Source organism: Ceratotherium simum, chromosome 17 (genome assembly GCF_057802395.1).
Source record: "Ceratotherium simum simum isolate JZ-2026a chromosome 17, ASM5780239v1, whole genome shotgun sequence".
In the NCBI taxonomy this organism is placed as follows: Eukaryota; Metazoa; Chordata; class Mammalia; order Perissodactyla; family Rhinocerotidae; genus Ceratotherium; species Ceratotherium simum.
In genome coordinates this window covers 18,431,162-18,456,737 of record NC_141916.1, presented here as the reverse complement: position 1 = coordinate 18,456,737, position 25,576 = coordinate 18,431,162, and the positions used below count along the sequence as shown (strand labels likewise).

At 40.7% G+C, this 25,576-nt stretch overlaps 1 protein-coding gene across 3 annotated transcripts in view; it reads left to right on the top strand.

Annotated features, from left to right (window-relative positions):
* Positions 1-25,576, top strand: part of DIP2B (DIP2 acetate--CoA ligase B (putative)) — a 212,838-nt gene that overhangs the window by 90,094 nt on the left and 97,168 nt on the right. For all 3 annotated transcript variants that reach the window (XM_004429014.3, XM_014786452.2, XM_014786451.2), the window contains exon 2: positions 11,761-11,832. In XM_004429014.3, coding sequence (XP_004429071.1) covers positions 11,761-11,832 — 72 coding nt within the window. The remainder of the gene's footprint in view (positions 1-11,760; positions 11,833-25,576) is intronic.

Below are 25,576 nucleotides of genomic sequence, written 5' to 3'. Positions count from 1 at the left end.
ACATTGACCAAAAGCAGCCTTAGAGCTCATTTGATCCTTGTTCCTACGGATGAGGAAACTGCGGCCCAGGGTAGTATGGTGGCTTGTCCAGGATCAGAGAGCTAGTGTGGAGCTAAACAGGGAGGAAAACCTGTCTCCTGACACCTGGAGTCTTTGATCATACATCTGTGCCAAACGCGTACAGATTATCTGTTTTCTGTCTTATTGGAAAGGCCCTTTCCACTCTGATCTGAGCGAGCTGCTGCTTTTGTGATCCACCTAGGGTAGAAGTGGCAATATTCTCCCTACTTAGGTTTTTCCCTCTGCATCTGTGGTTTCCAGCGAGTATGAATTGGCTACCGACAACATTCTTCATCCGTTTGTAAATTTTCACTGTATTTCTGTACTTGCAAGAGGATATACGTAGATTTTTATCAGTTGTTAATTTTTTCTATATCATTGATAAAGAATGCCTGTCACATGCACTGTTTAATTCAGATTCAATAATTGATATAGATGTTATTAGTTATTGCTTGGTTTTTAAAAATTATTCTGGTGGCTGCCAGAACAAAGGCAGAGTAATTGAATATACCTAGCTATTCTTGCAAGACATAGTTTTCTCATTTTCTGAGGAAAATTAAAGATAAAAGTCAGGTAAAAGAAGAAGCCATAAAGAAAGTCACCCTTTTTTCTTGGGAGATTTTTCCTAGGCATTTGCAGTTTTAGCCCTAAATTAAAATTATAACATCCATAGTGAGATGCATGTAATCTTGTTTTGTGCATAATGGTACTGTTTTATTTACACATATTTTTAAACCAGTCTCTGCTCATTTCTGGTTTAAACATTTGTCCCCTTGTCTTTGATATCAGTTTTCCTTCGTTTAGACTGTTAGCACCCAAAGGCACTAACTTTGTTAGCTCTTAATGCTAAGGATCTAGCCCCATGATGTGTCTTGAAAGATATTTAATGCATTCTCTCCTCTTCCTTTTCATTTCTTCCCCAAGAGAAACTACCAACCTGGAATTTTCTAAATAAGCCTTGTAAGGATAAAGTTATTGTTAGGACTTAAGGGTGGGGCTGGGGCTGGGGTGGTGTCACCTAAAACCATGAATGTGTGCTGTGTGCCAGGGACTTTGGCATTTATTTTCTCATTTAAGACTCATCACAAGCACTCCAGGTAGGAGTTATTCCAGTTTTACCTATTATGAACTTGAGGCAGAGTTGTTCAGTAACTTGTTGAGGAGCCAGTAAATGACAGACTCCAGGTCCAAACCCAGGTCTGCCTCATGCTAGACATGCTTTTTCTACCGACGGAACCATCCCGGGGATTCCTCCTGCTCCGTTTAAACACTCAGGTCACTTGTATAGCAAATTTCTTTGCAGACATGGTTTTTGTAATGGACAAATGAGCATACCTTTTGCATTAGAGGGATTAATTTAGCCAGCTGCCTGCTGATGTAGTCAGACTTAGAGTGTTCAGTTTCTCAGTGTGTTTCAAGTGTTTTACTCAGTTGCTTTTTGTTTGTTTGAACTTGCTTGGTGCCTTAGGTGAAATACCATCTGTAAGAAGTCATATATGTTTGACCTAGAAAACAGTTGTGCAGCCAAAACAATTCTGATTTGAGTTTTGGGAGAAAGCAGTCTGGGCTTATTCTCAAGTTCTTGATGCGGAAAATGTCTAGTTACTGTCCTAAACGAGGTGAGAGGACATCCACAGAGAATGGAAATTTGAATGTCCTGAAGTTAATTTCCTTGAAAATGGTTTGTAAAATTAGCAAGATTAAGTTAAAAAAAGACTTTTAAAAGAAGAGAAGCTTTTATAGGCTGCCAGTTGAGGACTTTTAGAATCACTGATATTTTTTTTCCAAAAGAAAAATTAGATAAAATAAAAATTCTCATCTTCTTTCAAAAGATTGAACTATTTTAACAGAGGTTTATTTCTGGCTAAACTATGAAAATATTATATCTTTTTATCCTCCTTTCAGCATAAGATTAGTTCTACCTGTGTGTAGAAAGAAACTATGGAGAGTTTTTAAAATAATTCAAGGTTTCTAATTCTTTGGAATCATCTCGCCACTTTCAGTTCAGATATGGCAAGAAAAATGGTAGGAAAGACAAAGGCCACAATGCCCCGTCACTGGTTTCAGGGTAAGGCCATTGTTCTGTGTGCCTGTGACCCTCTCCCACTCCTCCTGCTGCTGAAGTGGTTAGGACTCTGTATAAATAAAAACAGTGCTTTTGGGAAAAATACTATGTGTGTGTGTTTGTGAGCCTTGATATACCACCTCGGGAAGGGGGATGTTTGAAGGACAGGTGGCTGGTATATGTAATTCATTGAATGGAATTATCCTTGTAAGGAGAACGTGATAAAATTTAATAGTAAAAAATTTTCTTTTTCTTTTGCCACTGTCTCCTGGATATGATCCAAATCCTCTGCCTTTTTCAGTTTTGCTAAAATTTACCTCGTTCACATTCTCAGCTGTACTTTTGGCACTTTCTCTCTATGTATTTACTTACATCCCTTCTGTATGAATAGCCATAACCCCCGTCCTCCTCCCCATCTCCAGCCGTAGCCAACATGTACCACCTTCCTGGTCTAAGACTTACATGTAGAGGATAGAATAGGTTTATTAGGTACAGGTATAGATTTGAAGATGATGACTCTAGAACTTTTTCTTCTTAGTTTCTCATTTCTTTCCCTCTTAATCACTCCACAAAAAAACAGGCCAGGGCCGACCCCGTGGCTTAGTGGTTAAGTGCGTGCGCTCTGCTGCTGGCGGCCCGGGTTCGGATCCCGGGCGCGCACTGACACACTGCTTCTCCGGCCACGCTGAGGCCGTGTCCCACATACAGCAACTAGAAGAATGTACAGCTATGACATACAACTATGTACTGGGGATTTGGGGGGAAAAAATAAATAAATAAAATCTTTAAAAAAAAAGAAAAACAAAAACAAAAACAAACAAACAAAAAAAAAAAACCAGGCCACATTCTCTGTTAGCTGAATATTTAATAATGATGTATAATGACTTCTTGCTGACTGTTTTAACTGCAGTTGGACATAGTTTCCACAGTTGGCTGTCTCATTTAAAAGATGATTAAAAGGGGCCGGCCCCATGGCTTAGCGGTTAAGTGCACACGCTCCGCTACTGGCGGCCCGGGTTCGGATCCCGGGCGCGCACCGCCTCACCGCTTCTCCGGCCATGCTGAGGCTGCGTCCCACACACAGCAACTAGAAGGATGTGCAACTGTGACATACAACTATTTACTGGGGCTTTGGGGGGAAAAATAAATAAATAAATAAATAAAAGATGATTAAAAGAGACAGTTCACCCGGGGCGCTATTGAGGAGGGGGAGAAATTTTTTAATGCCTTGTGGAAAGTCATATTTTGGAGTGAATCATAAAAATTATTTATCCCATGTTGTTCGTTTTATGAACAATAGGTTAATTTTATCCTTTTATTGCATTTGATTTGGGGGCTACCTACAAATAAACAATGGACAAAGAACAATAAGAAAACGCCAGAAACCCGGATTCTAGTCTAACTGTCTGTCCTAAGCAAGACATTTATCTTTTCACATCTCAGTTTTTTGTTCTGTGGTAAATTCTGTTTATTGAAGAGGATTTTTAGGCAAATCAAATGAAATGATGTCAGAATATTTTGAAAAGTTAGAATGATGGTTGTGTTATATGGAGGCGTTTAATGAAGAGTGAAATGAATCGATGACCCATGAGATAAATATCAGCCCTCAGCTTCAAGTGTCTGAGGATTCCATGTTGAGGCACAAATGCTGGAGTCCTCCTGTTTGGCTGGGCCTCAGGAGCAGCAGTAGGGCCAGTGTCCTGTTCCTCAGAGACTGGGTTTACAGCATTCATCTCCTTCTGTTGCTCCAAGCGTGCCACTCTCTTCCACAGCTGTGGGTTTGAGAAACTGTATCTTCACCCTCAGTTTCTGTCTCACCTGACAGTCATCCTTCAAGACCCTAACCTAAGAGCAACTTCTGTGAAGTCTTCCCAGTCTTTCTGAAGCCAGATCTGGAGTTTCTCTCTGAACATTAATGTAGGGTAGTATTTAAGAGGAGGGGCCCTGGAGCCAGGTCTGCCTGGGTTCAGATGCTGATCACAGCACTTACTAGGTATGACTCTGGGCAAGTTGCTTAAACTTCTGTGCCTCAGTATCCTCACCTATAAAATAGGAATGATGATAGTATCGCCTTATAGGATGGTTGTGAGGCTCATGGAACAGACTGATACATAGAAAGCCCTCGATCTTATTGAGCATTATAATAATTATTATTATTTTTTAAGATTTTTTGGTGAGGAAGATTGGCCCTGAGCTAACATCTGTTGCCAATCTTCCTCTTTTTTGTTTGCTTGAGGAAGATTGTCCCTGAGCTAACAACTGTGCCAGTCTTTCTCTGTTTTGTATAGGACACGGGCACAGCATAGCTTAATGAGTGGAGTGTAGATCTGCGCCTGGGAGCTGAACCCACGAACCCCAGGCTGCTGAAGCGGAGTGTGCAAACTTAACCATTAGGCCACTGGCCCGGACCCCATTATAATTATTTTTTATCACCATTATTTCCTTTGTGCTTCCACAGGACTTTGTACATAATATCTAGTGTAGCACTTGTCACTTTTATTGCAGTTGTTTAGACCGGGAGCTTCTTGAAGACATGGGTACTATTTTATTCATCTTTGGTTAACACTCGGCATGTCATCCATTTGGTGCTCAAAAAGGTTTTTTCTGGCATCTCCAAAGTCCCCCTAGCCATTGCCACCTCTGACTGGATAGGTGTGACTTTGAGGCAGGGCTACAGTGACACATACCCTTTTATTCCATTGGAACAGAAAGAGTTTACGGCTGGAACTGTAACCCTTGTTCTCTGTCCATCAAGATTATACATACATGTAACTTGGTGACCTTTCAGAATTTCCCAAACTCTGTTTATTTAGCACGTAATTGCTCATGGTGCTGCACAAGGTCATCTATGAAAATTACTTAGCATTGCCCTCCTTCTCTCTGGGAGATAAGAATCCTAAAGGAACTACCAAATATGGCCATACTCCTACAGAGCCAATCAGCAGCAGAGGAAACCACTAAATCCTTCGGAGTTTATGTCGTATTTCTGATATTAGAATGAAAGGCCAGACCCAAACCAAATGTCACCCGTTCTAAAGCTTTCCTTTTCCTACCCAGGCAGAGATCATGATGCTTCCTTCTGGGTTCCACACTGCATTTGGTGTACATCTCTCCCATGGCACTTAATTATGGAGTATTAGTAATGCTTGTTTACTAATGCTTATTTAGTATTAGTAATGCTCCTTCATCTCCTCTCTTTGTGACATAGTTGCTTACCACTACCCTCACCTGGCTGGTAGGATAGGCTTCAGTAGGCTTTCAATAAATACTTGTAGCCCAGACCCCATACTAAGTCCTATTTTTTTGCTCAGGAAGATTTATCCTGAGCTAACGTCAGTGTCCAGTCTTCTCTATTTTGTATGTTGGTTGCTGCCATAGCATGGTGATGCGTGGTGTAGGTCCACGCCTGGGAACCTAACCCAGGCTGCCGAAGTGGAGTGCGCTGAACTTAACCACTAGGCCATGGGGCCAGCCCCCCATACTAAGTACTTTTAATCACAATAAAAACTTTGCAAGGTAGATGTTATTGTTCTGCATTTTACAGACATGGAAACTGAGATTTATCAAGAGGTTAAGTAAAACTTGTGTTGAGTCAGATAGTCAGGAAGTGGTAAGGCTGTACTCCATCTAGTAGTTCTGTTTAGCTCAGACTCTTAAGTTGTTAACCACAGTGTGGCACCGCTTCATCGGTATAAATATACGCTGGAATGGCTAACCGATTTTAGGACTATTCCTCCTGTCACCACTGACCTTGAAGAGGCTTGGGGTGGCTGGCAAACACACACGGCCTGCCAGCCCCCTCTGTCGGTGCCCTTGAAGATGATTTGTGGATTCTCTGTGCCAAGCCGCTTTCATTGACCCCGGGTGGGGAGGAGAGAAGTTGGGAACATATTTCCTTTCTGTTCTGCCCCACATGTATATCTTTCCGTATGTCTGGTGTTGCTGGTCAAGATTGTGGTAGTGCCGAAGCAACTAGACAGTCTCAAGTCATGTGGGTCCCCGGGCTTGGGCCCAGAGCTTGTCTCCTGGTTGTTTGGGTCAGTATCTTCTTATCAGGCCAGGTGCTCCACACCTGCCAGGCACTGCAGACCCCTGGAAGTGGCTACTCATCTAAGTGTACACGTGGGTGGAGGAATACGTTACCCTAGTGGGAGGGATAGGCTAATCCTCCCTTTATTTGTTTAGTTCTCAAAAAACTTGAACAACAGGTTTAACTTAGATCTGTGCCATTTTAATGCAAATGTTATACAGGTATAGTTATGGCACTCCTTTTTGTTTTGTGTGCCAGATGGCAAAAAATCTGTTGTGAGTAAGAATGTCTGTGGTGTGACTAGTGTCTGTGAGCTCCCTGAGCTCTCCCTTGGGGCTGTATTGCGGCCGAGACAACGCTCTTGCCCTTTTCTCGTGTACCCTCCTCACATCAAGTCAGCAGAACCGCCCGGCACACTCCAGACGTGGTTCTTCAGTGCAGCAATTTCCAAACTTGCCAGATTTTCAAGACTCATTGGAAGGCACTTGTTAGAAATACCGGTATCCAGATCTTAATCCAGACTCTGTGAATAAGAATCTTCATGGGAGGGGCCTGGGATTTGTATCTTTACAAATTCCTCAGGTAGTTTTTAAAAATTGGGCACATTTAGAAAACACTGCTTTAGTGCAGCAAAAACTGCTTAACTACAGGTGATGAGAATGATAAGGGCACAGACTCTAGGTGGGCAATGGCAGAAAGGTGAAATAACAAATTTAGTTATGTGGGGTAACTGAATTCCTCTGTCTGGTCTTGCTCTCTGGCTAAGGGATTCATCGATAGATATCTGGTGGAGTTCCCTCGGTGTGTAGTGCCCACCGATTTGTGTGCTAGTTCTCTCTTCAGGCTGGCCCGGTATTGTCTTCCTGGCTACCTTTGAGGTCTAGCTGTCAAGTTTCAGGAAACTTTTGGTTCACTAAATTTCTCTCCCTGGGCTTTTCAGCTCTTGCTGATGTAAAGACCTCTTTTTCTCCCATTTCCACTTTTCCACCCAAGAACTCATGTCTCTTTGATTTATTGTTCTCTTGTGACCCCCATCTTATTAATTCATGCAGTCACTCATTCAGCAAGTGTCTGTTGTGCCAGGCTGTGGGCGAGCTACAGAGATGAACAAGACACAATCCCTGCCCTCAAGTGTACAGTCTAGTAAGGACACAGATGTTTAAACAAGTAATTAAAATACCAGTGATGTGCTAAGCAGCATCTATGTGCAGAGTTCTAGGGGCACTGGGAGGAGGTGACTGACAAGTGGTGGCAGGCGTCACAGAGGAGGTGACTTTTGAGCAGGGTCTGGTGGTCAGAGAAAAGGGGGAGGGCATTTCTAAGTTATTACGTGGCTCATCACCGTAGGCCTCACATTCTCATTGCAGTTCATTTTCTCCTAGGTCTCCTTAACGTTTATGGATCTAATGGAGCTAATTGGCATGGCTGATGAATTAGACTCTCTTGATTGACTTTTTTCAAACCCTGAGATGGTTAGTAGTTGATTAATGTCCAAGATACCAAGACTAACAGTTTGTCCTCCCACGATCAGTGACTGACAGTGAAGGATTGAGACTCTAAGCACTGAGGAAAGCTTTTAAAGGCCTTTCACTTTATCAGATGTGTTCTGAGCCAGCAGAAGTGACCTTTGTCCTTCAGGGAGAATGTGTGTGTGTGTGTGTGTGTGTGTCTTGGAGGTAGGGGAGTTTGGGAGCAGAGAATGAGACAGGAGAATGCTTCATTGTTTCTTTTGCAATAAAAGACACATTTCCTGTGTAGGCATTGTTGGAGATGACCTAAAACTCTTCAGTTTGCTAATTTGGCAAGCTTTGGATTTTATTTCCAAAAAATACACTGTTTCTCTTATTTCACTAGAGAAACAGAGATGCAAGACCATTGTAATTAAATTTGTATAGTTTAATAAGTGGTCATGATTGCAGTTTTAAAATATTGATCGTTTCTTGAAATAATGGATGTCCATTGTGGAAAAATTAGAAAATACAGGCAAGCAAAAAGGAAAAAAAGCTAAAACCAATTCATAATCTTGCAAGCCATAGCTAACCACTGTTACTATTTTAGTGTAGAAAAATCCAGGTTTTTTCCTATGCATACGTATATGTGTTAAGATATTATCATTCCAGGGGGGCTGGCCCCGCGGCTTAGCGGTTAAGTGTGCGCGCTCTGCTACTGGCGGCCCGGGTTCGGACCCTGGGCGCGCACCGCTTGTCGAGGTGGCGTCCCACATACAGCAACTAGAAGGATGTGCAGCTGTGACATACAACTATCTACTGGGGCTTTGGGGAGAAAAAGGGGAAAAAAGGAAGAGGATTGGCAATAGATGTTAGCTCAGGGCCAGTCTTCCTCAGCAAAAAGAGGAGGATTGGAATGGATGTTAGCTCAGGGCTGATCTTCCTCACACACACACACACAAAAAAAGATACTGTTATTCCAGAAATTGAATATACTGTGTAAACTGTTTAGTATCGTGCATTTTTCCTGTTATTTACTGTTTTCCTGTTATATACTGTGACCATCTTATCATGTTAACAAATATATATTTATAGAACCATTCATTCTTAATGAAAACAATCTTTATTTTTGAGATTAGACAAATCATTCAGGCTTGTTTTTTTAAATCAAACTCTGTTAAAGTGTATAAAACAAGTGAAAATTCCCCCCATACTTCTGTTCCCCCAAGGATAAACATTAATTTAGTATATATACATACAGCCTTCCAGACTATTTCCCACATATATGCAAACATATCTATTACTATTTTTTACACAGTTAGCTCCTATTATAGCTACTGGTATGCACCTTGCCTTTTACCATTAATATATTTTAGACATCTTCCTGTGCCAATACGTTTGGAATACCCACGTATTGTTAGGTAGATCAAAGTTTCTCATCCTCAACACTCTTGGCATCCCCAACCCACTATTGGGTTGGATAGTTCTTTGTTGTGGGACTGTCCTGTGCATTGCAAGAGGCTTAGCAGCATCCCTGGCCTCTGTCCCTTAGATGCCAGTAGTGCCCCTTCCTCCAGTTGTGACAGAAATGTCTCCAGACATTGTCCGTTATCCCCTGGGGGGCAAAATCACTCCTAGTTGAGAGCCACTGATATAGAGGGTCTATAATGTAAGCATCTAGAGTCCTTCCAGTCTTTTCATTACAAAGAATGGGTCAGGGAATATTCTTATATTGATTTTTGTGCACCTGTGTGAATATTTTCACTGAATAAATTCCTAGAAGTGCAGTTGGTGGATCAAAACTTTGATAGAAATTGCCAAATTACTGCAAAGAGCTTGTATCAATTTATTTTTCAACTATATCCTGATGATTCCAAATCTGTATCTCTTTCCTGAGTTCTAGAGCCATATACCCAACTGTTGATTGGACATCTGTCTGTCTCATGGGCCTTTCCTAAGCTCAATTCTCATCTTCAACCCACCAAACACTCACTTCTTGCTGTATTTTTCTGTCAAAGAATGTCACCCACCATCTGCCTGGTTGCTCAAGCCAGAAATCTTCTACCATACATCTAACCAGTCGTCAAATCCTATCCAGTCTTCCTCCCTAATGTCTCTTTCAATCTATTCACTTCTTTTTTTTTTTTTTTTAAAGATTTTATTTATTTATTTTTCCCCCCCAACACCACAGTAGATAGTTGTATGTCATAGCTGCACATCCTTCTAGTTGCTGTATGTGGGACGCGGCCTCAGCATGGCCAGAGAAGCGGTGCGTTGGTGCGTGCCCGGGATCCGAACCCGGGCCGCCAGTAGTGGAGCGCGCGCACTTAACCACTAAGCCACGGGGCCAGCCCTATTCACTTCTTTTTTTTTTTTTTTTTTTTTAAAGATTTTATTTATTTATTTTTTCCCCCAAAGCCCCAGTAGATAGTCGTATGTCATAGCTGCACATCCTTCTAGTTGCTGTATGTGGGACTCAGCCTCAGGATGGAGGGAGAAGTGGTGCCTCGGTGCGCGCCCGGGATCCGAACCCGGGCCGCCAGCATCGGAGCGCGCGCACTTAACCACCAAGCCACGGGGCCGGCCCCTATTCACTTCTTTTTATTCCTTCTACCGCTTTTTTTTTTTTTGTGAGGAAGATCAACCCTGAGCTAACATCCATGCTAATCCTCCTCTTTTTGCTGAGGAAGACCGGCTCTGAGCTAACATCTGTTGCCAGTCCTCTTTTTGCTGAGGAAGACTGGCCCTGGGCTAACATCTGTGCCCATCTTCCTCCACTTTTTATATGGGACGCTGCCACAGCATGGCCTGACAAGCGGTGCATTGGTGCACGCCCATGATCCGAACCCGGGCCACCAGCAGCGGAGCGCGCACACTCAACCGCTATGCCACGGGGCCAGCCCCTACCACTATCTTTAATTTAAGCTACTACTAACTTGCCCAGATCACTGTAGTAGCACTGGGGCAACAACCAATATCTACCCTTGGTCCTGTTCTCAGGAAGAGAGAACTTTTATACTCTGCGATCTGCAAGTGTTACTCGCTTGCTTAAGCCCTTCAGTGAGCTCTGCTACCTCTGCACCATGTACTCCATCAGTCAGATGCTGAGGCCAACAGCAACTGACATTCATCACCCTTGATTTCAAATCTGTGTGTCCATCCAAATATACTTTTTCCTCCAAATTGACTATATACTAAGTAAATGTTGTAAGTCTGAATATATAAATTCCTTTTTATTCTAGATTTTGACTTGCAAATAAAGATTTCTGTGAATTAAAAAAAAAAATTCTCTTTTGGAAAACAGTGCTCTATCGTGTCACCTTACCACATATGTTTATTCGCCGGGCTTTGAATTACTCATTTTCCCTTGACTGTCCCCTTGTTCTCCTGCATTTCCTGTTCCTTTCAACTCTGCTCTCTATCCATCCATTTGCTGCCCTTTCTTTGGTACCTAGCATATTGCTTTACACTTGGACCACATGTTTTCTCCTCTCTTAATCAATTTACCCTTATTGCATTTATTGTATATGTACTTTTTGTGTGCTTCATGTATACTTTCTTATTTAACCTTGTGAAAAAGACATATGTGTATATAAATATTACAAGCCAGTGAACTGAGGGGAGATGGTGTGGGAATTCCTGCCCCGGGTTCCAGCATAGATACTAGGGTGCAGAAGAGCCTTTCAAATATCGCATCCCAGTGCCTGAACCTTGACGTCGCCCCTTAACTAGATTTTTGATTTTATGTGGTTCTGTACAGCAGTGTAATTGAATACCTCCCAAATCAATTGCATTCACTTGGTGAAACTGAAACTTTGGAGAGATCATTTGTCTGCCAGCCCTGCAGCATTCCATTTTGGTGTATCTTAAATACCAAGGCAACGAGGGGTGCCTCGAACGCGGGAATCTCTGACAGGGTATGCAGCATATTGCTGTGCTAGACTGGTGTAGGGACAAGCCCTACAATTTTCCACAAGAAGTCAGCTCCAAGCCTGTGGGAAATCACACATGGCAAAATCCTTGGCAAAGGACTATACATTTTTTCCTACTCTCCATGTGGTAATTTTGTAACACTCTATAATTAATTTTTTTTTTTACAGTGAACAACCGCAGAGTAAGAATAATGCGTAACCTATTTCTGTTTCTTGCTATTTTAGGGGACATCACACAGAAGGGATATGAAAAGAAAAGGTCAAAACTCCTGTCTCCCTACATCCCGCAGACACAAGGTAGGCAATGAGAAGTGGTTTAAACCTTTTCAGTATTTTTACACCAAAAAATGTTATCGTGTAGGAGATCTGTCTTTTCTTGGTTCCTGTTTTTTCCCTCCCTTCCTCACCAGGGGAGAGAAAAAAACGGAAGGAAAGAAAGGAGGAAATGAATCTTAATTGAGCATCTGCTATGTGTTAGGCACTTTTAAAATACCCAAGGTCATCAAATCATTTACACAGACCTTGGGTGATACTGGGTCTGTGCTTGTCGACATGATTCAATGGCAGAAAATTCCAGGTCATGGAAAAACTGCATCTTATTTATGCCTGAGCGTGAACTGTGATGGAGAGGAGCAGGGGGAGCAAAGATAAGAAGGAAGGACAGATTCAGTGTTGCAAGGCAGCTCAAGGATTGTAGTGCCTGAGGATTTCGGGGTAAGAACCCTAAGTAAACTTTTAAATTAATTCACAGCCTGACTTATTCCTTCTGCAAAGAGACTGGTGTGTTCTTTATATATCAGAAAGTCCTGAGTCACTTTTGTGCTTAATTCCAGAGGGGTTGTTGTAAGCTTTGCCTCTAGACAAGGCTGTCTGTCTCTAAGTCATCATATTTTTTAAGTTACTCAGATTCCAGGATTTCCTTTGATAGCCTGTTTCTGCTTTAATCACTTTTACTAATAGGAATTTTTTCTTTATTTCTAATTTCCCCTCTGCAATCCAAGTTTGTTTCCACAAGCCTGTTCTTTGTGCAACTAATTGCTTTTACTTCTTTTTTTTTTTTTTTTTTTAAAGATTTTATTTATTTTTTGCCCCCAAAGCCCCAGTAGATAGTTGCATGTCACAGCTGCACATCCTTCTAGTTGCTGTATGTGGGACCCGGCCTCAGGCTGGACAGAGAAGTGGTGCCTCGATGCGCACCCGGGATCCGAACCCGGGCCGCCAGCATCGCAGCGCGCGCACTTAACCACCAAGCCACAGGGCCGGCCCTAATTGCTTTTACTTCTGCATTATAAATACCTTTCGGACTTTGTATCCCTCATGGTTTTAATATCAAGCCTTGCACAGGGTGTATAGTCTGTAGATATTTGTTGAATGAATAATGGAATAAATAAATGAATAATGGTGGTATATCAATATATTTCACCGAGGACCTTGTTATAGTTCCTGCATTATTCTTGGAAATTCCTTCTTACAAAAACTAGTAGGTCACTGCAGTGGCAGCCAATTTAAAATATCTTAATGAATAGATGGCTGTAGAAACGAATTGAGAGAGAAGAGATAGAAATTGGGCAAGTGACAGCTAATGAAAAGCCAGCTTTTGCTGAGCAAGGCATGCCAGAGAAGCAGAGTACTCTGATTGGCTGCCTAATTGTGGATCTGGCTCATGCCTGTGAAGGCCCAAAGGTTTACTTGAGTCATTTTGTGCAAAAGCAAGCAGATTCTGAGAAAATAACTTAGTAAGAAATATAACTAAAAAGGATCATGATCTGTCTGTTATCTGTAGTCAGGCTACATAGAAACCAAATCATGTTCAAAAACCAGTTTATCAATTTACTATGAGAAACCACTGAGACGTACTCAAGTCTGTGTGGTCAGCACATTCTTGCCCCATGGGCAGGCCTACATGGGGAGTCAAATCACAAATAGAGGGTTGCTTAGTGAGTATGGATTTGACGAATCAGACGTTTAATTGCAGTAGGCCAAGAGAATGTGACATAGTTGTCTCACAGTGGGGATGGTCTTGCAGATGACCTCATGGGGGAAATAGAAGCCATTTGATGGTAGCTCCTTCAGCTTCCTGCTACCAGACTTCAAACTTGCCACATCTATGCCTGTCACGTTTACCTCTTTCCTTCTGGTTAAAAAGGTGATCTGTCCCTCTTATCCAAGGACAGTCCTTCCACCTGTGCTTTGGATCCCGTCCTCTCCTCCCTTTTCAGAAACTTTATACTATTGTCAGTCACATTGAGGACAAGGCAGTGGGAGTGGGCCACCCCCGGTTCAGGCAATAAGGGGTGCAGTGTCTGTAGAAAATTAAAAACAATAATAAAACCAACAAAACATTAGTCTGCTTTTTATTGTCACCATGTGTAGCAGTTCTAAACCCTGTAAGGAATAAAATGCTCCTCCTGCTGATGCAGACAGCTGCATTGCCCCCTGGGTATGCCATTGCTGTCAGTACCCCGTCTCTCTTGTACAGTCACACTCTCCCTCTCAACCAGATTCTTCCCCTCAGCAGTTCATCATGCTCATTACTGTTCTGTTAAAAAAATCCTCTCTTGTCACCCGCTCCCCTCTCTACTTTCTCCATCTCCCCTTTATGATCAAACTGCTCAGAACTGTCTGCACTTAGTCCTATTTTCTCATCTCCCGCTCGCTTCTCAGCCTTTCCAGTCCCTTCTGGAGCTATCATAAGTGATATCTCAGTAATATTTACCACTCTACCTCTTGAAACACTCTCCTCCTTTTCTTACTCTCCTCTTCATGTTGCTCCTACTCATCCTTGCAGGCTCATCCTCCTCTGTTAAATGTTGGAATTCTCAAGGCAAGGCCCCAAGCCCTGTTGACAGCTCACTGTGTATCAGTGGTTCTCAAATTTTAGCCTGCTTCAGAATCACTGGAGGGCTTGTTAATACACAGATTGCAGGACCCCATCCTCAGGGTTTCTGATTCATTAGGTCCAGGATGAGCCCGAGAATTTGCATTTCTCTCAAGTTCTCAGGTGATGCTGAGGTTGCTTATTCTGGGACCACACTTTGAGAACCAATGCTCTGTCTCTCTAGAGTATTTAAGCCATACCTGTGGCTTTAATTATCTTTTAAGTACAGGTAATTTGAGCCAGCCCTGGTAGCCTAGTGGTTAAGTTCGGCATGCTCTGCTTTGGTGGCCTGGATTCGGTTCCCAGGCACGGACCTACACCGCTGGTCTGTCAGTGGCCATGTTGTGTGGTGGCTCACATAAAAAATAGAGGAAGATTGGCAACACATGTTAGCTCAGGACAAATCTTCCTCAGCAAAAATAAATAAATAAATACGGGTAATTCCCAAATATGTATCTTCAACTCAGATCTCTCTTGAGTTCCTGATCCATAGATGCAGCTGCATATTTAACATCTCCATTTATATATCTTAAAGGAACCTCCATTTCAACATATCCAAACATGTCCATTAAATTTAACACTCCACACACCATCCCTACCACCAGCACCAACCCCTCCCTACACATACACACACACAAAACAAAAAACTAACTGAAATGACATCCAACCTGCTCCTATGCTCCTCTTCTAGCTTTCCCCTTCTGAGTAAACAGAACTCATATCCATAAGCTCAACAAGTTAGCGACTTAAAGTCATCCTTCAGTCTCCTTCATTTCCTGTCTCTTATCTGTTACCAAGTTCTATCAGTTTTCTGTTTCTTCATGAGCCAGTTTTGGTAAGTTTAATTTTTCTAGGAAATTGTCTGTTTTGTATAAGTTTTCAAATTTATCGTTTTTGTTATTCATAATATTATCATTATTTTTTAAAGCCTTTGCTTTATTTATATTGTTTACTTGTATCTCTTATCTTTTTTCTCTTGATCAGTCTTCCAGAAGTTTATCTTTTCAAAGAACAAGGTTTTGATTTTATTGATCTTTTTGTTAGTATATTTTTATTTTCTGATTTATCATTTTTAGCTCCTATGCATATTTCTTCCTTTGTACTCTTTTTGTTTACTATTTTGTACTTTTTCTTAGTTTCTTGAGTTGTATGCTTAGATTTTCTGTCTTCTTTCTGAGGTAAGTGTTTCTTAATTTCCCTGTGGTCCGAGCACATGCCTGTGCAAAATCAAGTCTTTGTTATTTGTTAAGACACACCTAGTGTTTGGTAAATTTCTGTAACTCATCTATTTGTGTTTTATTTGTTGAGTGGATGGTTCTGGTCCATTAATTCACCGTAGTCAATTGTATTGTTTAGATCTTTTCTGTTCTTACTGACTTGTTGACTGTTTGATCTATCAATTCTGATAGAAGTGTGTTGAAAAATCTGTACCATGACTGTGGGTTTGTCAGTTTTCTTTGTAGTTCTGTCAAGTTTGCTTTATATGTTTTAAAGCTATGTTACTAGGTACACACAAATTAAGAATTATTATGTCTTTCTTTGCAAATTGTTCCTTTTATCATGAGTAACTGTCTTTGTCCCTGTAGTGTTTTTTTATCCTAAGGCTTTTTTTCTTTTTATCTAAATTGTCTAGAGCTATTAGACATCTTAATCCTCCTCCCGACAAAGACTTTAAAAATACTTTAATGTTCACCACCACTACTCCTTGTCTTACGTTTTAGTACCACCTTGTTTACATACCCCCTCAATTATCAAGTATTATTATTATTTTATGTAGTTAACAGTCATTAATATTCGTTTCTTTGTTAACTGTTCCTTTGTAAATCTCACTGCCTTCTCTCAGTTCAATTTCCTTCTTCCTAAAGTCCATGCTATAGTAGTTACATATTTTAGTGAGTGCTTCTTAGTGGCGAATGCTCTCAATTCATGTTTATCCCTTTCTTTGCCCACCTTTGTTCTTGAGTCTATTCATATTTTTCCCAGAAACGGATTGTTTGTAGGGCTGGGTAATCTATATTATGTGGGTTCTGAGTACAGGAAGAGATTACCCCTTGGCATATTTACCCCATATATCTCTGTAGATTTTTTTTTTTTTTTAAAGATTTTATTTATTCATTTTTTTCCCCCCAAAGCCCCAGCAGATAGTTGTATGTCATAGGTTCACATCCTTCTAGTTGCTGTACGTGGGACTCGGCCTCGCGCTGGACGGAGAAGTGGTGCCTTGGGGCGCGCCCGGGATCCGAACCCGGGCCGCCAGCATCAGAGCGTGCGCACTTAACCGCTAAGCCACGGAGCCGGCCCATCTCTGTAGATTTTGAAGAAGGCATTTAGTTTGATTTTTTTTTTTAATGACATTGGAATGCAAATTTTAAACTTATAACTTATATTAATTTCTGATATAGGGTTAAATGAAATAAAAGTCATTTTAACACTTTGGTAGGAGTTTTCTACTTCTTACTTCTAGAGGGATTCAACCTCTTCCAACTCTATTACCTTGTTAGAGTTCATTCACTCCAATTGTGAGAGGCTTCATTGTGAGGAGGGCTACTTGAGTGTAATGTATAACATTCTCCACTAATCTCTTCTGAAATAAAAAATTAATACTGCCTGCAACATTGTATTACTAGAACAATTATGTGCAGATGCTTACCTAAAAATTTATATTATCTAAAAATTTAGTGAATAGTTTTCTGTCTGGAATTGATTTGGAGTTGAGTTATCTTGGGTTGCATATTTATGTATATTTTAGGTTTCTTTGCTCAAATGTTATGTAAATCTTTAAAGTAGGACTTCAGAAAAAAATTAACAATGTAACAGGGAGAATGGGGAGATACGGAAGAGAACACAAGGTTGAAGAACATACTTAGAAATTAAATAGTGGAAATTGAGTGAGGACAATTTTGGTTAATAATAACCATAGTTTAATTCACTAGCATTACAGGAGTTAGATTCTAAAGTCACTGAATGACAAAAATCTGATGTGTCAAAATTATCCTTGAAAATCACTTAAAACTTCCCAACATTGGAACTGATTGTTGTTTCTTTAGTTAAACAAAACCCAAGCTTTATCTGGTATTTAACTGCCATGCTGCATGAAAAATTCATATCTTGATAAAGGTTAAAATCATACTCAGGGTCTCAAGATGTTCTCACTATGAGAGGCATGGAAGAAATGAAGGTATGACAGGTTCGCATTTCCTACTCATTCTGAGCCATATGCTCTTCAGAAGGAATAGCCCTTAGAACATCTTTCAGTAGTTGGAAGCTGCTAGAGCCCGGATGTAAGGCTTCCCACATGCCTCAATTAGCAGATTTGCAGGGAGAAGTGGCCAGAAATTAGCTCTCTTTTGGCATGGCCCAAAGAATTGAATTTGCATACCACATACGCTCTAACTCCTCTGTAAATTAGTCACTCTTGGCCGCTCTTGGAGATGCAGGAAAATGGAAGGTTTTGTGTAGGAAGGCAACTTCCCTGGACTGATCCTGTGGAAATTCAAAGGGACGGGAACTTAAAACCAGCTATTGAAATCAGGAGCAGCATTTTGGAATGCTGTGGAACATTTCCAACTATATAAATATTAAGACGGCAGTGTGCCTCTATGCGTGGGTGTGGAGGCGTCGGGGGTGAATCTGATGATACAGTGGTTACTGACAGAACCTCAGACCAACACGTATTTACTAAGTGCCTCCTGTGTTCCAAGTACTTTTGAGACACCGGGTGGCAGACAGCATTGGACAAGACTGACGAGTCTGCCCGGGAACCCCTGGCTTGCTCTCTCAGTCTACTAGGGGTTTGCTCAACTAGAACTTTGTTTAGAACTTCCACAGAGAAGCCTTCCTTGACCAGCCCCATCAAAAACAGTCCCCACCCCCATTACCTGAGTTGCATTTTTAAAAAGCTGTCTCTGACTGCCCTGTGGATTATGGTTTGTTTGTGTGTTTTACTCCCCTACTGGACTCTTAAGGACTTCAAAATCAGGAACATTCTTTTTTTATTATTATTTCTGTTCTTCATGTCCCCAGTTTCTAGCATTAGTGCTTGGCATATAGTAGATGTTCTGTAAATGTTTGTGGAACCGAACAGAAAGAACATTTAGAATTTCTAGGACCTCCTTTGTTAAACATCTGTGAAGATGAATGTAATGAAAGGTAATGAAGGAAGCAGATTATTCTACAGATTGGAGAGTGATTGGTCCTGGCAACTTGTCTCCACCCTCAATAAATCTTTTAATTTAGATCTACTAAACCTCAAGAGACTGTGCACAGTATGTAGATTCTCATCTCGGATCTAGCGTTTCTCTTTATTTAATTTTTATTTTTAAATGAAATTAATGCATCTATTTTAAATAGTCAAATAGTACTACAAGGTTTGTAATCATAACAGAAATAAACAATGTCCTCGTCTTTCTTAGAGACTACTTCTTTCAACTGTTTCTTCTGGCATTTACCTTTGTATTTCTTTTCTTTTCTTTTCTTTTTTTTTGTGAGGAAGATCAGCCCTGAGCTAACATCCGTGCTAATCCTCCTCTTTTTGCTGAGGAAGACCGGCTCTGAGCTAACATCTATTGCCAATCCTCCTCCTTTCCCCCCGCCCCCCCCAAAGCCCCAGTAGATAGTTGCATATCATAGTTGCACATGCTTCTAGTTGCTGTATGTGGGACGTGGCCTCAGCATGGCCGGAGAAGGTGTGCGTTGGTGCGCACCCGGGCTCTGAACCCGGGCCACCAGTAGCAGAGCGCGCGCACTTAACTGCTAAGCCATGGGGCCGGCCCCACCTTTGTATTTCTAAGTAACGTTTTACTGCTATGTCTTGACTTTGCTTCAATTTGAAGCATTATTTATTCATTTCCTACTATAAAAGATTGGAGTTTTCTCTCTTACATATTTCCTCCCTCAACTACACAGACACCCTTTTTCCCATTACTACTTCCTTCACATCTCCCTTCTCATACTCATTCTGGGCTGTACGCTCAGTATATTACTTTTTTTGTTGTTTAAGTCAGCATTCAGTGTTTACGTTATTATGATTATGTAAATATTGTTCACAGCTAAGTCACTTGGTTTACTAGGATTACGTTTCCTTTCTTTTTCTCCAGTTAATTTGTCAGTTTTATTATTGTTTTTGTAGAAATGACTCTTGGTGCCATCTCCCTACCTGAATCTCTCTGAATCTATTGTCTTCTTGTCCTGCACGGGCCTTCATTATCATTCTGGTGGTGTATTGGGAAGGAATAGGAATAGGGATAGGTAGACGTATTCATTCTGCCATGTTTAATCAGAATTCTTTATCCTAACATTTCTATTTAAGGATTGTTCAAAATTTGTACAAAGATAATTTCTATCAATCTAAAAGCTTTCCAAGACCTTAGTTCTTCATTTTGGCTGTTAAGCAGCCAGCTAATCATATGATCTCCACAACAGCCCAATTATGTACTGTTGTGTGAACTGGGAGGCCTCCCTTTTCTGCATGGGTCTGAGAGGAGCCCTGCCTCAGCTGTTTTGCAACTCTCTGCTATTTAAAATTGCCCTTGACATTCAACGGTGGCGTCTTCTCTTGGACCCACATCTTTTGCTTTGGCACCTTGCTGCAGCTTCTGGTTTTGATGGCATTGGTGTACACATGCCGTTCTGTCTTCGTGTATTTGAGGTTATTTGTGTCCTTGGTGAATTTGTTTTTCTTCCTTCATCCTTTGACTTTGTTCTGCTTTCACTTCGTTTAATTTTGTTCGTCTCCTGCTTTAGACCAGGATCTCACCTGTTACGTGTTCTTTCTTGGCCTAGGTTTCCATGTTACTTTTTCCCCAGACCCAACCTACTACCCTCTGAGGGATAAGACATATCAGTTTATGAATATGGTTATGTGTTGACATTCTCTAGCTCGTCCTGGTAAGAAGTTCTGGTGACCCAAAGGTTTTTCCCAAATTTGGCTTCCTTTTGTGACTGCTGGAGGGTATTTGCTCACCAGTATTTCAATGTGTATACATACGCTCACTGCATTTGCCAGTGGTTCTACACCCTTTTCATCACAGTTCTTCTAAGTTCAGTCCTGCCTTTGAGATGGTGCACATGTGTATGACCGAGTTAAAATCAAACAAAAGAAAACCCATGTGTTTTATGCTGTCTCTCTAAAGCCTCTGACAACGCCTCTCAAGGATAGTCTGTGATCTTGTTTTTCTTAATGAACTCATGTAATTGTATGAAAATTTTGAAAGGCACAAATTTTTGCATAAATCTTGTATGGCTTAGAGATATACAAATAAGCAGGCTTTTCACATTAACATTTAACCATTTTCTTTAAATTGGTATCTCTTCATTTTTGTCTTTGTTTTTCCCAGCCACCCCCTGTCATTAGTGGATGTGAGGAGGCAGACAAGATCTTAATTATTTATTTTAACTAAACTATGGGGCACCTGCAATGTGTAAGATCCAGAGCCAGTGACTGCAGGAGTTATGAGATGAGTTCAGACCAGCCTCTGACCTCAAGTTATTTATACTATAGGAGGAGAGATAAGACAGGTATACAAATGAGGGTCATAAGAGATAGAGTGAAATAAGTACTGTAAGAGAGTTCTAAACAAAGTACTGTGGAAATTCAAAGGGACGGGAACTTAAAACCAGCTATTGAAATCAGGAGCAGCATTTTGGAATGCTGTGGAACATTTCCAACTATATAAATATTAAGACGGCAGTGTGCCTCTATGCGTGGGTGTGGAGGCGTCGGGGGTGAATCTGTTGTATTTTATCTCTCTCATTTGATTTAAAAGTTCCTTCCCAAGTGAGGATCACAGCATAGTGGAAAGAACGTGAAGTTTTTCATTCTAGTCCCAGTTCTGCTCTTTCATTTGCCAGGTTTAGACAGTATTATAGTCGCTATGAACTGGAGCACACATTGCAATCATATCTGTCCCCACATGCCTTATCAGAAAGAAGTCCGCTGTCTTTCTCTTGGGACTTCTCTTTCCTCCCGAATTGTCCAAGAACACCCTGGGATATAGGTAGTGCGGAAGGAGAGGTGGTCAGTGCAGCTACCACACCCAAAAGGGAAGAGCCCCATGGTCTGCTGCTGCCTCTCAGAGCCTCATGGGTGCTATTGAAAACTGATCCTCACCCTGCCCAGTAATGCTGACCCACTGCTAAGCCTGCTTCGCATATCAGCCCCTCTGACGGAGGAGCCCACACTGCTCGGCTCAGCCAGGGTACCCCACTTGGTTCTCAGGGCAGAGCTCTTGATATTGTGCTCTTTTAGCCCTGTACACAGCCATTTTCCTGATGCCAAGAGGCCAGGAAGCCCTGGGTCAGGATCTCTTCAGACACTCACCACTTCACAGACTCCCAGAATCAGGCAGGTGGCCCCTTTTCCAGACTCCAAATGCAGACACTCTCATTCTTTCCTCCCTTTCCCCAGGCAGTGAGGTTAATCACCTATCCTTCTAAGGAAGGTTCTCCTCAGTGACTCAGGGGTACGTTAGCTCCCAGGGAAGATTCCCTGAGTGACTCAAGGTACCCTCACCTACCCTTCTTGCACGGGGTGGGAATGGGAGTGGGAGTGGAGGCTCTGTAAGGATTCAAGGTGCTTACTGACACACTGTCACTATAGAAAAACATATTTATTCTCTGATGGGTGTCCTGCTTCCGTAATGGTATCTATCAGATAGTGTTATTGTGAAGATAAAATGAGATGGTGTTATGAAAGTTTAAAGAGCTGTAGAAATATTACTGTCATTGTTATTCTGTCATTTCCTGTTTAAATCTCTTCAAAGGCCCTCCTTTGGCTTAGGACAAGTGACCTGACCCGGCTCTTCTTCTCCAGCCTCATTTTGTATCACTCTGCCTCTTCACCGTGCTTTTAGCCCCACTAGTCTTTCTTAGACTTGTCAAGGTTTTCTCTCACTGGACTTCTACAGATTTCATGCTTTTGAATAAAATAGCTCTTGCCTCTTTCTGCCTAGCTAAAGCCTACATCAGTGTCTCCTTTTAACAGACCTTCCCTGAGACTCTGATACCAATTAAATTCCCCATTATGTGTAGGCCTCACAGAGCCTGTTCTTTTCTTTCTCAGCACAAATCACGATGTAAGAGATATACGTGCATTGGTGATCATTCATTTAGTATATTTCTTCTCTGGACACCAGCACCAAGCAAGACCAGTGAGCATGTCTGCTCTGTTCACTCCAGAAAGTTGAATTATTATGTTACTTGGTTCTCAGAGCACATCCTGCCTCACTCTGTTATTCTTACAGGTGAGAATATCTGTTAAATCATAGGTAGAGTTGAAAGATAAGAAGCTGAGGTTGGCTTTCTTCCATCTTCCTGTTTGCAAGTTTTGCATAGTTTTATAACTACTAAATATCAACTTCTTTTTGAGGCTATCATTGTTATTATGTTCAAACAGTAGAATCATAGAAGACTCTGATGTCTCTTTCTGCCAAAGAACAATAACTTATGTACATATTGATCATTGAGAAAGAAAGCTTTGTGTTGCAGAAGAACTTAAAATTTGTGGTTTTTCTTAAACTTACTGTTATTCACCTTTGTAACTTCATCACTATTTAAACGTAATGGTGACCCCTAGTGGATATTCTGTATAACAAACCAAAAGATGAGGAACCCCCACACAGGCACTGTCACTGTGATAATCAGCGAGCAGTCTTTTTCTTTGGATCTTAGGTATGTGATATTCCCAGCTCTTGTTCCAGCACTTATGTGTATTTAGTGTCCTTTAAAATTACTTTGATTTTATACATCACTCTTTCTGTAAATAAAATAATGAAATGGTAAAGAACTCCAGCTGCTTAGGGGATTTTATGTCCCATCTGATCCTTATAATTGTGTATAAATAGTTTTTACATACATAATTGGGATCATATTGTATACATAATATTTTATGTTCTTTTATCACTTCACATTATTTCATTTAGACCATTTCACATGCCTGCATACTCAGCATATTTTTCATGGCATATAGTATCTCATGATGTTGACACATGTAGTTAATTCTAGCTTTGCTTTTAGCTTCTTACTGTGGTAGCGAAACTGTGCACATCTTATTCAAAATATAGAAATCTCTATTTTCTGGTCCCGGGTAATTCCCGAGATCTGGTTGGAGTGTGAAACCCTGGCCAAAGAATGACTCATCTTTAATCAGCATCTTGCTTGCCCAGCTGATGTCGGACATGCTGTTAAATCATGTCCTACTGTGCTCCTGTATCCCCAGGCCCCTCCTTGCTCTCTTAGAGGAGCCCTGAGGTCCCTTGTTTCTTTCCTCCTTCCATGATAAATTGTTGCCCTGGCAAGTAAGCTAAGGTGAGAATAAGCCTTCCAAAATTCTTTTAATCCAACTGGGACATAGTTTTCTCCCTCTCACCCCCAAATATGCATTGATTTGCCAGTTGTTTTGGGGGAAAGAAAAAGGAGACAATTGATTTTAGAAGATTGGAAAATCTTGCTCATAGGAGTCATAATTTATCTGGGAAGCTGAAAAATGAATATTATTTTAACTTATTTTGGTAAGAATCTACTCTGTTTGAAGATGTGACCTTCAAATTAAGAAAATCCAATATCATTTTTATTTTCTTCTTTAAACTTAACTATTTCCTTGATGTTTTATAATGAACATATATTATTTTTATATTCTGAAAAAGAGTTACTAAATTGTAGAAACCCAGTAAAACCTATGGAAAAGTATGTAAAACATCCAGAATCTCATTACCTAGAGATAATTGCTATTAGCATTTTACTGTATTTGCTTCCAGTTTTTTCAGTGCACATATAAAATATATTTGTAAGGCTTATATCTTAAAGAATAAACTCCAATACATGGGAATAAAAATTTATAAAATTCATATGAATCAGAGAGTGATTATATTCACATTCAAAGAGATTATCTAGGGTTTCGTCATTAAGCTCCCCTGTTATGCTTAGAGTGATTCAGTTCCTAAGAATCCATTTTACTCTTATTTTTCTTTTGTATCTCTTTTAGATAGTCTCTCTTGAACTTGAAGCAGGTGTATTACACGTTTGAACCAAGGCTGTTCTGTCAGAAATCCGTGTTTTTGTGGCGTTGTGCTTTGGGCACCAGAGGAGTGCTCACTGAACACACCTGTCAGCCACTTGTTGAAACTGCACATTGACCTCTGGCAAGCTGTGAGGAAATGTTTGTCATGATTTTAGACCCAAAAAAGACCTGGTCTGCTTGGATGACTAAATTCCTGAGGGAACTAAGTAAACATTGCGGAGCATCATACTAGTGTTGCTTGGTGAATAGCTGTTGTGAGGCCCATTTTTTTTTTTTTTTTTTTTTCAGTACCAGTTCAGTAGATCTCTTGGCTAAGTGTCATCTGACTCTCAGTTCTTATCAAATGTTTGTATTTGTGTTGCATTTCCTTGTAGTTTGATTTGTGATAACCTCTAGATAGTCCTGAGTGAAAATGTTCATTCTCCCTAATTCTTCCTCAAACAAATGTATCAACTCCCAGTTCCCCAATTACCTCCCTATTATTTCTTTGTAACAATTTTTAGTCTTTAGCTCACATTATTTTCTTTCTCCTAATTAATTACATTGAAAAATACAAAGTAAAAACATAGGTGAGAGAGGAATGGCAAAAAATACATAAATCTGTATGTGCATCCTTAGTGAAATGAGAATCCATGTGCATTCTTTTCACCCTTTGGATTATTAGCTATCTAATATGGAAGCAGCGTGTTTCTTAGGGTGGTTTGGTCTGTTTTTGCGAATCTGCTTATTTAATTAAAAAAATAATCAGTGATAGGTAATCCAGTTACATATTCACTTATGACACCCCCCCCATTGGTACAAAGCTAGTATTTTAAACTTGGTCACACCATTTTCTCTGTTTATATTTACAAGCAAAGTAACTCATGTGTGCTAATCTGATTTCCTTGCTGTATATATCATCTGACTATACAAATAAAAATAGCCCTTTTCTATTTATTGTTCTCTATTTAAAGTTAATGGGAATAAGTTTTTTTTTTGTTTTTGTTTTTTTTTTTTTTGTGAGGAAGATCAGCCCTGAGCTAACATCCATGCTAATCCTCCTCTTTTTGCTGAGGAAGACTGGCCCTGGGCTAACATGTGTGCCCATCTTCCTCCGTGTTATATGGGATGCTGCCACAGCATGGCCTGACAAGTGGTGCCTCGGTGCT